This window comes from Centruroides sculpturatus, unplaced genomic scaffold, assembly GCF_000671375.1.
Source record: "Centruroides sculpturatus isolate CEXI.00-Female unplaced genomic scaffold, Cexi_2.0 scaffold221, whole genome shotgun sequence".
In the NCBI taxonomy this organism is placed as follows: domain Eukaryota; kingdom Metazoa; phylum Arthropoda; class Arachnida; order Scorpiones; family Buthidae; genus Centruroides; species Centruroides sculpturatus.
In genome coordinates, this window is record NW_019384612.1 from 515,166 (window position 1) to 527,200 (window position 12,035).

A 12,035-nucleotide genomic window follows, 5' to 3' on the forward strand; every position below is an offset into this window, starting at 1 on the left:
TTTTACTTAATATTTAAACAAACTGAAGTAAAAGGGGCAATGAAAAGATAAACATCTTACCTTAATTAATATGGCTTTAATACCCGGACTTAATGTTTTAAAGCCAAATTACAGAGGAAAAAATTAGTTAAATAGAACGGTAACGTTTATGAAGAAAATAATTTACATTTAGATATTCTCAGACTGTTCCGGAAGGCGGAAAGCTCGGCCGGTTGGCCGAGCGGTCATGACGGCAGCCTACCACTGGGAAACCCGGGATCGAGTCTGGACCGGTCGAAAAATCCCCAGGAATTTTTCGGGGGTAGTCCGTCCGTCACCACCCGGCCGACCCATGGCGGGCCTGGCTAAACCCATAATGGGCTTTCTAAAAGAGGCCTCTTTAGTGCCCGCAGGGAGGAAAGAGTTAAAAAAAAATCGAAATTTGTTTTAAATAATAATAAATAATATTGTTATTATATAATTTTTAAACGAATCACATAATCACATTTTTGTTTTTTTTTTAAATTTAATTTTCTATATTCTAATACAATTTTTAAGAGTTCTCGTACCAAAATTAAAAAAAATATTCTCAAATTATTAATATTAAAAATTTCGTATTATACAATCACGTATTTAAGAAAATGACAAGGGTTGCGTAAGCGATGACGTCATTCTTGCTTAGTTGCAAATTGCGGCGAACGTAGGAAATTGACGAAGAGAATCGAAAATGTCTTTGAACGTTGCCCACGCCAACGGAGGAGTTTTGATATTTAACGGAGAATAGTAAGTTCCGTAATTATTAAAGCCTTATATCGAAAATGACACTCTTAATCCATCGATGGTAAAGATTGTATAATTTGCTTTTCGTGCGCAATTTATGCTTTAATTGCGTCTGATTACAATTTAGGGGAATTCCATTAAACTTTCTTGTCGATTTCGTTTAAATTTTGATCAGAAGTGTTGCATCCGTTGACGTTTTCCAGTATACGTATTTGTCGATGACGTAAGAAATATTTGTATTTCGAATAAGTAAATTAAATCAATTTAAGACCTTTATTTGTCTTAACGGGCAAATAAACAAACCTGGAAAAATTCTAAAATCTAGCAATTGCTACGAGAAAAGGTCCGCTCAAAGTGTTTACTTTTTCCTTAATAAAGAATATTTTTATACGTTATTTTTCGATAAATAAACAAATTTTATGAATATAAATAAAACTAACCTAGCCCGGGCCTCGCGTTCTATTGCGAAAACCGTGCCCGGGATGGATTTCTTTAATAAATCTAATTCCTCCGGTGCCGGCCTTTCCACTTCGAACGCCTGGAAGATTTTGACGCGTTCGAGTCTGGGTGTCGAATGCGGATCCGGAATCCGCGCGTTCGGGCCGGAACGTCCCGGGAGGAAGGTTCCCGGTCCGGGCCGAAGACGTTGGCGACGGTTTTTGCGGTTAAATGCCGAGCCCTCGCCGGGTCGGTGAGTTTTATTTATATTGATTAATGCCTCGCCGTTAGAAAATTAACCGCGTGAATATTAATTTGTTTCTTTGAGAATTAGTGTTTTTACCGGTGGTGTGTTATCCCGCGGGTAAAAAGGGAAATTACCCGGGGCCCCAAACCGACGTTTTACGAGAAAATGTTTCTCCGAAAACGTTTCCCCCCGGAAAAACGTCCGAAGTCGACGTCGCGTGCGGGGGACCTCCGATTCGAATTTGCCCGACCTGGCGAAGCTGCGGTGTGCCGTCGGTTTTTACCGTATTTTGGCAACTTTGGCGGGTGTGAAAATATGTGGGGAAAACCCGAGCGGATGCTTAAATTGGGTCGAGTGCCGAAATATAGACTCTGTATGATGTCGTACGGGATGGTTCGTATAGACCGAACTTTCTCGGTGCGTTTATTATGCACTGTGTGTACTGTACGTATAATACACGAATAAATAACTAAAATAAAATAAATAAGTAAATAAATACATAAATACAATAAATATGTAAATAAATACGTAACACAATTACTAATATAGAGAAGGACACTGTAGTGCCTGCTTCTTTAACTGCTCGTCCCTTTACTTTATAATAGAATATTCAAATTAATCCCACTTCCCAAGCTTCTGAGATTTTACTGGATTCTCTAAAGTTTATTGCTAATCCTTATTGGTTTGTCTTATGTATCTGCCGTGCTTCTGCATATTTCAAATGCCTCTTCTTTTGGATCTTTTGTATTATTTTAGCCCTTTCCCAATCCACAGTGACTTCTGTCGGGTCTGCTATAACATACGTTGCTAGTGCCGTGACTGGTTGCTCATTCTGCACATTCCTTTTATGCTCTTTTAGTCTTTCTTTTAACGATCTCCCTGTGGCTCTGATGTAGTATAGCTCTTTTTGTCACCTTACGTCTTGTAGCGGTATTCTATATATTCCTGGAATCGAGCTCTGGTCTATATCTTCCTTGTCTATGCATAGCATTTGGTATATTGTGGGATTCCTTTTAAAAATTAACTTTTTGTTTGTTGCTGCTCCTATTTCTTTGTAAATATTGCTTAAAGGTGTAATGTATTCCATTACAATGTATTCTTTTATTCTTTCTCACTCATTATCTTCATTATCATTTGTTCTTGTTTTGTTAATAATGGCCTTTATTGTATTCTGGTAGATACAGCACTGCTTAGCTAGTACTTTGACGTGATCTAATTCTTTAATTCTGTCTTGTGGCAGTGTATGTACGCTCTCTTTATAAGTGCCTGGAATGCTGCTATGTTGTAGCTTGCCAGGTTCGTGGGAGTTCAATCGTACGAACAGTGGGTTATACGTTGCCTTTCTGTAAACTTTTGTAGCGATTTTCTCTCATTTCTCTACTTCTATTTTTATTTGAAGTAATGGAGACGCACATAAAAATATAATTTTAGTCTTTTAATTCTCCTGTTTTCACAGACCAAATTAGAAGTAACAGTCAAATAACTTGAAGAAATAAAAAATCTTCTAAAACATTAAAGAATAGATTATTAAAAATTATCACAAAGTTAAAATATGTGTTACTTCAAATTTAAGAAACTCCTAGGAAATGTCATCTTTACATATTACTTTATGCAAATTCTATTTCTATGTCTAGAAAATGCATACTTTTGTTGTTCTTTCTCTAGTTCGAGCTCTAGGCCGAACTTGTTGGAATTGATGTGTCTGATAAATTGTTGAATGTCTCGTTTTTCTTTCCATATAATCAAGACATTGTCAACATAGTGTACATATATTACAATGTGTGCTGCATATTTTAGTAAGATTGCTTTCTCTAAAGTCCTTAAGACCATCTCGCATAATGCCCCTGAAATATGACTTCCCATTGCCCCTCCTCTATGTTGTGTGTATGCAACTCCATTAAAGTTAAAGATCGATGAATACGTAGCAAGTTAGGTTTGTTCCAGTATTTGTTTTTTCATATTTACTGCAATTCCTATCTTGCTCATTAGGAAGTCTCTCAAGTGGCAAAAATGTGGCTCTAGTTTGATTGAGGGGTATAAGGCCTTGAAATCCAGTACTGTCGTGTAAATTCCTTCTTTTAGTTTCATATTTTTCATTTTCTGTAGAAATTCTAGGGGTTGTTTTATGCTGTAATCGTGTGGAGACATGTACGCATTGATGAAATTCTTGTGTAATCTTTCTGGGATTACCGTAGGCAAGCAACATTTATCCACCACAAGTCTTATGCTTCTTTCTGGTTTGTGTGTTTTGGCAAACCGAATAATCTAGGAATTTATGGAGATGCGACTAATATCTTCTTCATTCTGAACTCTTTTACAAGGGGTGTGTTAGAAGTGTTTGACTCTTGCTTGTAGCTGCTCCTGAGCACATGGATGGGCAGTCTTGCATTGCGTTTCTTTTATGTACTTTAATAAAAGCTCATTACATGTAGATCTTTAATAAAAGCTCATTATATGTAGATCTTTTCATTACCACCATGTCCTTCGATTTGGCGGCTGTTGTAAGTACAATATTATTAAGATTCATCCATTTTTTACTTTCTCTTATATTTTTCCATATTGTGCTATGGCCTATTCTGGTATATCCATCCTTTATTTTAAATGCTGTTTTCTATCTGAATACCTTTTAATTTTGCTTAGCCCTTCCAATGCTTGTTCCACATCAGGGATGATCTTTTTGTATGCTAGCTTAGGCTACAATACATATTAGGGGCCAAATTTGCATAGTTCATTGATACGTGGTGCTGGTGTAATGTTGTTCCAGCATATGATTGTGGGGGCTTGCGGCCTAATTCTGCTCTGTTGATGCTTCTTTATCCATTCCATTTTCTTCTTATAATTCTTGTGCATTCTTTCTACGAGTATGAGAATGATCTCCTGTTGCATCACAATATTCACATTTATAATTTTGAAGAATGCGACATATAACTTATAATACTTCTATACTAAAGTTCATACGTTATATATCAGTATATCTTTCAGTGGTATATTTATCTATAAATGTGAAATTTTTTCTATTATTCTTTCATATTAAAGGTCTGTTAGAGTGCTTATACTAATGTGCAACTATTTAAATAAGAACTTGCAGCATGATCATTGATCAAAATACTGCTTAATGATTTTGATTTAAAGCATTATTTCAATAGGAAAATTTTTGAGAATCTTTTTGCAGGGTCTAAGAAACAAAAAGACAACTTGTTAATTTCATTAAGTAGCTTATTTTTATATTAAAATAGAACAAAAACAATTGTTAAAATGCAAATTGGGAGTAAAATAATTGCTAATTTCTTTCTTTCTAATAAATTTTAGCTTCATTTTAAATTTTTCCTTTTTAGTATTTTAGTTTTAAAAGTTTAAAAATGTCTTAAAATCATTGTTATCGCCTGTTTGACGAAGAATCCTGCTTAATGATATTGATTGGTGAAATGGAGAAAGACCCGATATAAGCTGCAATATCTGTCATCGCAAATATCCTCAATACTTTTCATTTTCAATTAGGAAAAGATTTGAAGAGTTAGACCAGTTCAAGGTTGCCTAAGGGTTACAGTACTGACTGATGATCATTATCTGGCCCTTAACTGCTAGACGTGGTAGATGTCGGCACAACTCTGTGTTTGCAGTATCACACGCATTGTTTTAAGAGTTAACTATAGCTCTGTCTCGATCAGAGAGATTCTTATGTGTCTCACTAACATCCTCTCACAAACAGGGTTTTGTCACTGGCCTGGCAAGAGTTGATTCGTAGCATGCTCTAGCCGTTCGTTGTATATGGGCAGGCCAACACGTTGCGCATGCGCGACATAAATTTTTTGGAAACGTTCGAACTCTTCGTTAATGGCATTTGTTAATCAAATTTCCATCTAAAAATTGTTAAGAACCCGAAGCAGAGCCTAGAAGGGGTTCGAAAACGTTCGTTTTCCAATGTTTTTCGACGTTATCACTTCAGTGTATTGGTTCCGAGGGCATAATTTTTAAATTAGTATGGTGCGGTGAGTAGTTATTTAATTTAAACACGTTGGTTGAATTTATACTGGTCATATCCTGACGAAGATCGAGTTTTTGGTCGAAAACATTAGTTTTGTCTAAATCTGTTTATACCTGGGATATAAAAAAGGTTTTTAGTGTTAATAAATTCGTGTGAATGGGGAATTTTTTCCCATATTTTGTAATAATAATCCACTAATAATATTACTGTTGATTATTATTTGTTATGATTTGACTCCTCTTTAGATGATAAACTGGCTCTGAAAAGAGCCTTTTGTGATAAATTCGGAATTTAAAAGGTTTTTTTTTTACTTAACCTTTTTTTTTTTATTTTTGAATTCTTCAACGATCTTTTGTGTCTATTGTGACGTGTAAATTTGTGTTTTTGGGGTAAACAAAGTGTGCTTTTAATTCATTTCTCTCATCACTAATTACTTTAATCTTATTTCTTTCCTTATCTTTCTTTTTTTCTTGATCTTCTACTTCTTTATCGTCATTTTCCTTTTTCTTAGCTTCATTTGAATCTTCCTTCACTTGGCTGTTATCCATTCCGAATGAATTCTAAAATCGATGATTTCAAAAATTGATTTTTTTTTAAATTTCGAATATCTTATCACGTGAGGCAAATTGATTCGGATTCGGTCAAAGACGAGATGTACACAACAAAGTTTTGCGACACTAATATTACTGTTGATTAATATTTGTTACGATTTGACTCCTCTTTAGATGATAAACTGGCTCTGAAAAGAGCCTTTTGCAGTTTTGAATAGCTTTGGATTTTAAGGTTTTTTCTTTGATATTTTTTTAAAATTATCTTCTTCGTTGTCATCATGGTTTGTGCGCTTGCAGCCACCACGATGACGACGACCGTGCTCTTGTATATTTACAGCGAATTGTAAATCTGCTTTTTTTGGATATGTTAAGTTTAATTTTACTTTATTATCTTTATGCATAATTACACTTTCTTCCTTCTTTCTTTCTTTCTTCTGTTCTAACTTTTCTTTATTAATATCTTTCTCTTCTCTGTTAGATTTTTCAGTTTCGCTTATCCAATTTACCATTTTTCGCTTTGCTTTCCGAAGTGGAATTCTAAAATCGTTGATTTTGAAAATTGATTTTTTTTAAATTTCGAATATCTCATCGCGTGAGGCAAATTGATACGGATTCGGTCAAAGACGAGATGTACACAACAAAGGTTTGCGACACTAATATTACTGTTGATTAACATTTGTTACGATTTGACTCCTCTTTAGATGATAAACTGGCTCCGAAAAGAGCCTTTAGTAATAACTTTGGAATTGAAATGGGTTTTTTTCTACTTAACGGTTTTTTTTTAATTTACATTCTTTGTCGTTGACGACTTTCTGTGTCTATTGTAATTCTGATGTTTGCTGTCTTTGGGTATGTGAATGAAGCACTCAATTCATTTTTCTTGTTTATTACCTTCTTGTTACTTTCTTCATTTTTACTTTTCATTTTTTCTTCTTCCGTCTGTGTTTGTTTTTCATTCTTTTCTTTTCCATCGCTACACTGTCCTTTGACTTCGTTATTACCCATTCTGAATGAATTCTAAAATTGTTGATTTTGAAAATTGATTTTTTTAAAATTTCGAATATCTCATCGCGTGAGGCAAATTGATAACAGATTCGGTCAAAGACGAGATGTACACAACAAAGGTTTGCAACACTGTAATATTACTGTTGATTAACATTTGTTACGATCTGACTCCTCTTTAGCTGGTAAACTGGCTCCGAAAAGAGCCTTTTTTTGCCATACGAATTTTAGCTTATTTCTATCGTACTTACTCAACCTTTATTGTCCGGTACTTGTAAATTATTTGTAAAACAAACGTTTTCGNATTATATTTAAAACTAAACGTGCATTCGAAGAATGAAATCCAATAATTTAACCTGAAGCAGACCTCGACTGAGGCCGAAAACGTTTGTTTTACAAATAATTTACAAGTACCGGACAATAAAGGTTGAGTAAGTACGATTTTTATAAGAATACCGGTATTCGGATTAGAAGATTTTTAATTTAGCTTATTTCTTAATTTTTTTTTTTTTTTGGTTTTTTACGGCGATTCTCCTCCTCCTCGTCACTGTGGGAGCGTTTACACTCGCGTCGACGACAAGGATGTTTGTTTATAGAAAACAAAATATTCATTTTCCTTTTCGTTTTATAACTTATTTTGACGGCAATTTTGTCTTCTCGTTTTCCTTCATTATTTTTTTCCTCGGATTGTAAATTTGATGTATTTCTATCCTTGCCTTCTTCCGATCTTGTCTTTCTTTCCTTCTCTTCCGAGGACTTTACTTCACTGTTTCCCATTCTAAATTCTGAAGTCCAACGAATTCTAAAGTCGATGATTTTGAAAATTGATTTTTTAAAATTTCAAATCTCTCATCACATTGATACGAATTCAGTCAAAGACGAGATGTACACAACAAAGATTTGCAACACTAATATTACTGTTGATTAATATTTGTTACGATTTGACTCTTCTTTAGATGATAAACTGGCTTTGAAAAGAGCCTTTGCTCTGAAGAGCCTTCGGAATCTAAACTGATATTTAATTTTTTTTTCTTTTTTTACATTTCACTTTGTCTTCTTCGATGTATAAAAGAACACTGTCGAGGACGACAACGTTCTTTTATATCTAATGAAATGTCTAATTTTTTTTTTTTTGAGGATATGTTATCTTGATGTTGATTTTGCTGAATTTATCTATTTCCAATTTCCTTGCATTTACTTTTTCATTCGTTTCCTTCTCTTTCTCTTTTCTCTCAGAGCCTTCATTTTCTTTCTTCCTCTCACAGCTTTGTTCGTTCTCCATTCTCTCAATTCCGAAGTCTGACGAATTATAGTGTTAGAAAATTGATTTTTTTAAATTTCGAATATCTCATCATGCGAGGCTAATTTATTTGGAATTCAGTTTCGTTAAAAACATTAGGAATTTAGAATGCTCACTAGATTCGGAATTTGGAACGCTCCTAGCTATTATTTAAATTAACAATAAATTCAGTATATTATTATTTGTTTTTTTAATAGGAATTTATTATTAAACGAATATTATAACCAATAGCGAATATATATTATATAAATATATATAACATATGTTACATGCAGTTTTCTGAAGGATTTTCTAGTTTCTACTTGCAGTGTTATATATTGCTGGAGTTTTCTTATCACAAGGTACACAATGGTGGTGTATTGTTTTTTTATTTCTGTCAATTCTACATGGAGTTACGGCCCATGAAAATTTTCCATCTTTCTGAGTGTCCATTGGCTGGAAATTCCATTTTATCTGGAATCTGACGATGGACCCACGTGAGTACTCCTAGGGTGAGTCTCGGTTCCAATTCCTTTCATTTCTGTAGCTTTATTAGTTCCTTAGTAATCCAGTGTTTAATATCGGCATCGAGACAATGGCTTTTGTTTGGGCGACGTGGCTTCCCGTTTAACTGCTCAAAGTAGTCTCACTTTTGCAATCACCTTTATTTCTTTTACAAGGTATTTTTTTTCTTTTATTTAGCTTTTTCAGGCTTTCCTTTACACTTCAATGCCTTTTCTCACTCCCTTCAGGATTTCTGAGCTTGGTGTTATCTTGGACTTGTTTCTTGGGCAAGTGTTATACTTTGTTTTATTCATCGTCGGGCAAAGGTCTCAGCTGGCCTATTGTCTTTTTTTTTCTGCGGGCCAGTTTTCCTTTCAGAGGGCCTTCTTTCTCTGTCCTCTGCAGACTTTGCTTTTTGGCTCGGTTTTTCACAGGCTTCTCGCCCATGTGCACTGTCGTGTTTAGGATGGCGCCAAGTTGTCTATCAGACTTCCTCGATGAGGTCTACCAACTTTTTGATCAGTTGAAGGACTATCTTGCCAACTACAGTAATGGCAAACTGATCACGGGAGCCCACTCTCAGTTTATCACCATTCAGTTTCAATGGCTGGTCGACTTATCCAGTTCAGCATTGTCGTCTGCTTCTGTTCCTGAGTCAATCAGGAAGTGTCTGGACTCTTTTATCACCAAAGATCATCTTGCTGGCGCCCTATCTGTCCACGCCAAGCACACGGAGTCGGCTTTATTGGCGGTTTTGGAGTCCGTTTGTGGAGTGCAGCAGGTCCCTTTTATTAGCCGGTTGTATAGTGACATTTTAAAGGGTGGTACTCCCTCTCACACTTCACCTGTGTCTCACTCTCCTTCTGGAAGTGAAAATGTTATCCTTATCTACGGAAACAACAGTTGAGTCTAGTGAAGTCACCAGAGAAGTAATTCAACATAAAATTAACCCTTCTGCATTAAAAATAAGCATCAAGAGAATCAGGCATATTCAGAATGGTGGCGTGGCTATTGAATTGGACAAATGGACTGATATTACTTCTCTTGAGAAGGCCATCATGAACAACACACCTGAACTGAATGACAAACTTCCTCGCAAGTGTATGCCCAATATTATCATCACCTCCATTCCTTCTGCCATTGATGTGGAAGATATCAAGCACTACATATACTCACAAAACAAATGTATACATACTACCCTAAATGAGGAAGACTTCCTGAACAACTTAAAATTTAAATTTAAAACAGGTAAAAAAAGAGACTGAGTACACCAACTGGATTGTGGAGACCTCTCCTTCTCTTCACAAACTCGTTCTTAGTAACGAGAAAGTAAACATTCAATTGGACATGCTGCAGAGTTAAAGATTATCATCCAGTAATACAATGTTTTAAGTGCTGCCACTATGGACATGTCTCCAAAACCTGTCAACAAACTGAACAAACCTGTAGTCAATGTATGGAACATCATGGCTACAAGGACTGTCTCAAGGACAGGCTTTGTACAGGAAAACTTTGTACTCCCACTGATCAGTGGGAGTACTCTTCCAACTGACATCTGATAATGATGACTTGAACAGCATTGACTCTATCATTGACTTGCACATCAATTCTGCTGTTGGGATGATCCTAACAAAGACACTTTTTGGCACACTGACATCAGAAATTCCATTGATAAGCCTCTGAATACTCCTAACTCTTCTCCCTTCAGTCTCAACGAAATTGAAATTGCCATCCTTCGTACAAGTAAAAAGAAATCACCGGGCATTGACAACATTACTTATGACATCTCTACCTGTATTTGGTATAACCATTCCAAGCTTATTATGGAAACCTACAACAAGTGTCTTCTCCATGATATCTTCCCAAGTCCATGGAAAATTGCAAGAATTGTGACAATTCTGAAACCTGGCAGCCCAGAGAGCATTCACCCAATCTCGCTTTTACCCATTTTTGGGAAGATCTTTGAAAGGCTCATCACTAACAGGCTCAACTGGTTTATTGAGGTGAACTACTCTCTCAGTCCTCAGCAGTTTGGCTTCCACAAGCAGAAATCTGCCCGAGGCCATCGCAACAGCAGTAAATAACATCAATAACCATCTTCAAGAGTATAAATATGTTCTTGGCATCAGCTTGGACATTTGTAAGGCCTTTGATAGCACATGGTGGCCTATTATTCTATTCGAACTTAGGAAACTTAATTATTCAGCCAACCTCTTCCATGTGATTAAAGGTTACCTCAACAATCGGAAAATTGTAGTTTCTTCTGGTTCGCTCTGCTTTCATCACCCGATCAACAGAAATTGCCCTCAGGGGTCTGTTTGTGGCCCTCTGCTTTGGATTGTACTTTTTAACTCCTTCTTACAACAGGACTTCGGTCAAGACTTCTCCATTGTCTACGCTGATGATGCCTTGGTTCTTGTGGGTGGCAGGACAACGGCTATTTTAGAAGACAAATCAGTGTATACTCAATAACATCTCTGATTGGTGCCTTAACTATAAACTTGACATAAATCCTAACAAAACTAAAGCCATTGTTTTCAGTCGTCTGGGTGGCAAGCACCTGTACTCCAGAGTCCCTACAATTAAACTCAATGGCACCTCGATAAAAGTAGTTAAAACCATCCGTTACCTTGATGTTATCCTGGATCATAAACTCATGTGGACCCCACATATTGAGAATATTACTAACATCACTGGCAAGATATTCCTATGTTTTTCCAAAATTGCAAAAAGTACCTGGGGCCTTAACTCTACTGCAATGAGCACCATTTACAACCAGAACTTCTGACCAATCATCTTGTATGCTTGTGATTCCTGGTCTCATTCCATCAATAAGGTACATCATCAGAGAAAGCTTCTTTCAGCCCAAAGGCTTCATATTGCCAAGGGAGACAGTACTTGCCCAACCACTAGCTTACAAATCATTACCAAAAACCACCTATTGATCTGCACACTGATTTCCAAAATTCTTTTAAAACATGGTATTGATGTAACTACAAACAATGGCTCCCTTTTGGCCAATAATCTTGAAACTCCTGTTAGCATTTCAGCAACACCCAATCCTAGTATTGATATTTTATTCAGCATCATTAATTGCAATTTTGATAACCCTGATGTTGCCATCTACACTGATGGTAGTAAATCTCTGAATGGCATGGGCTGCAGCTTTGCTGCTTACATCAGCGGTATAGAATTCCACGCGCAGTGCTTTGGGCTCCACCCACAGTGCAGCAATTTTCAAGCAGAAATTTTTGCCATTCTGCAAGCTCT

General features: G+C 36.0%; 1 protein-coding gene across 1 annotated transcript in view; it reads left to right on the top strand.

The window, feature by feature from the left end:
- The first annotated feature begins 616 nt into the window (after nucleotides 1-616).
- Nucleotides 617-12,035, top strand: part of LOC111625269 (WW domain-binding protein 2-like) — a 63,065-nt gene continuing 51,646 nt past the window's right edge. The window contains exon 1 of the mRNA XM_023368370.1: nucleotides 617-762. Coding sequence (XP_023224138.1) covers nucleotides 707-762 — 56 coding nt within the window. The 5' untranslated portion in view covers nucleotides 617-706. The remainder of the gene's footprint in view (nucleotides 763-12,035) is intronic.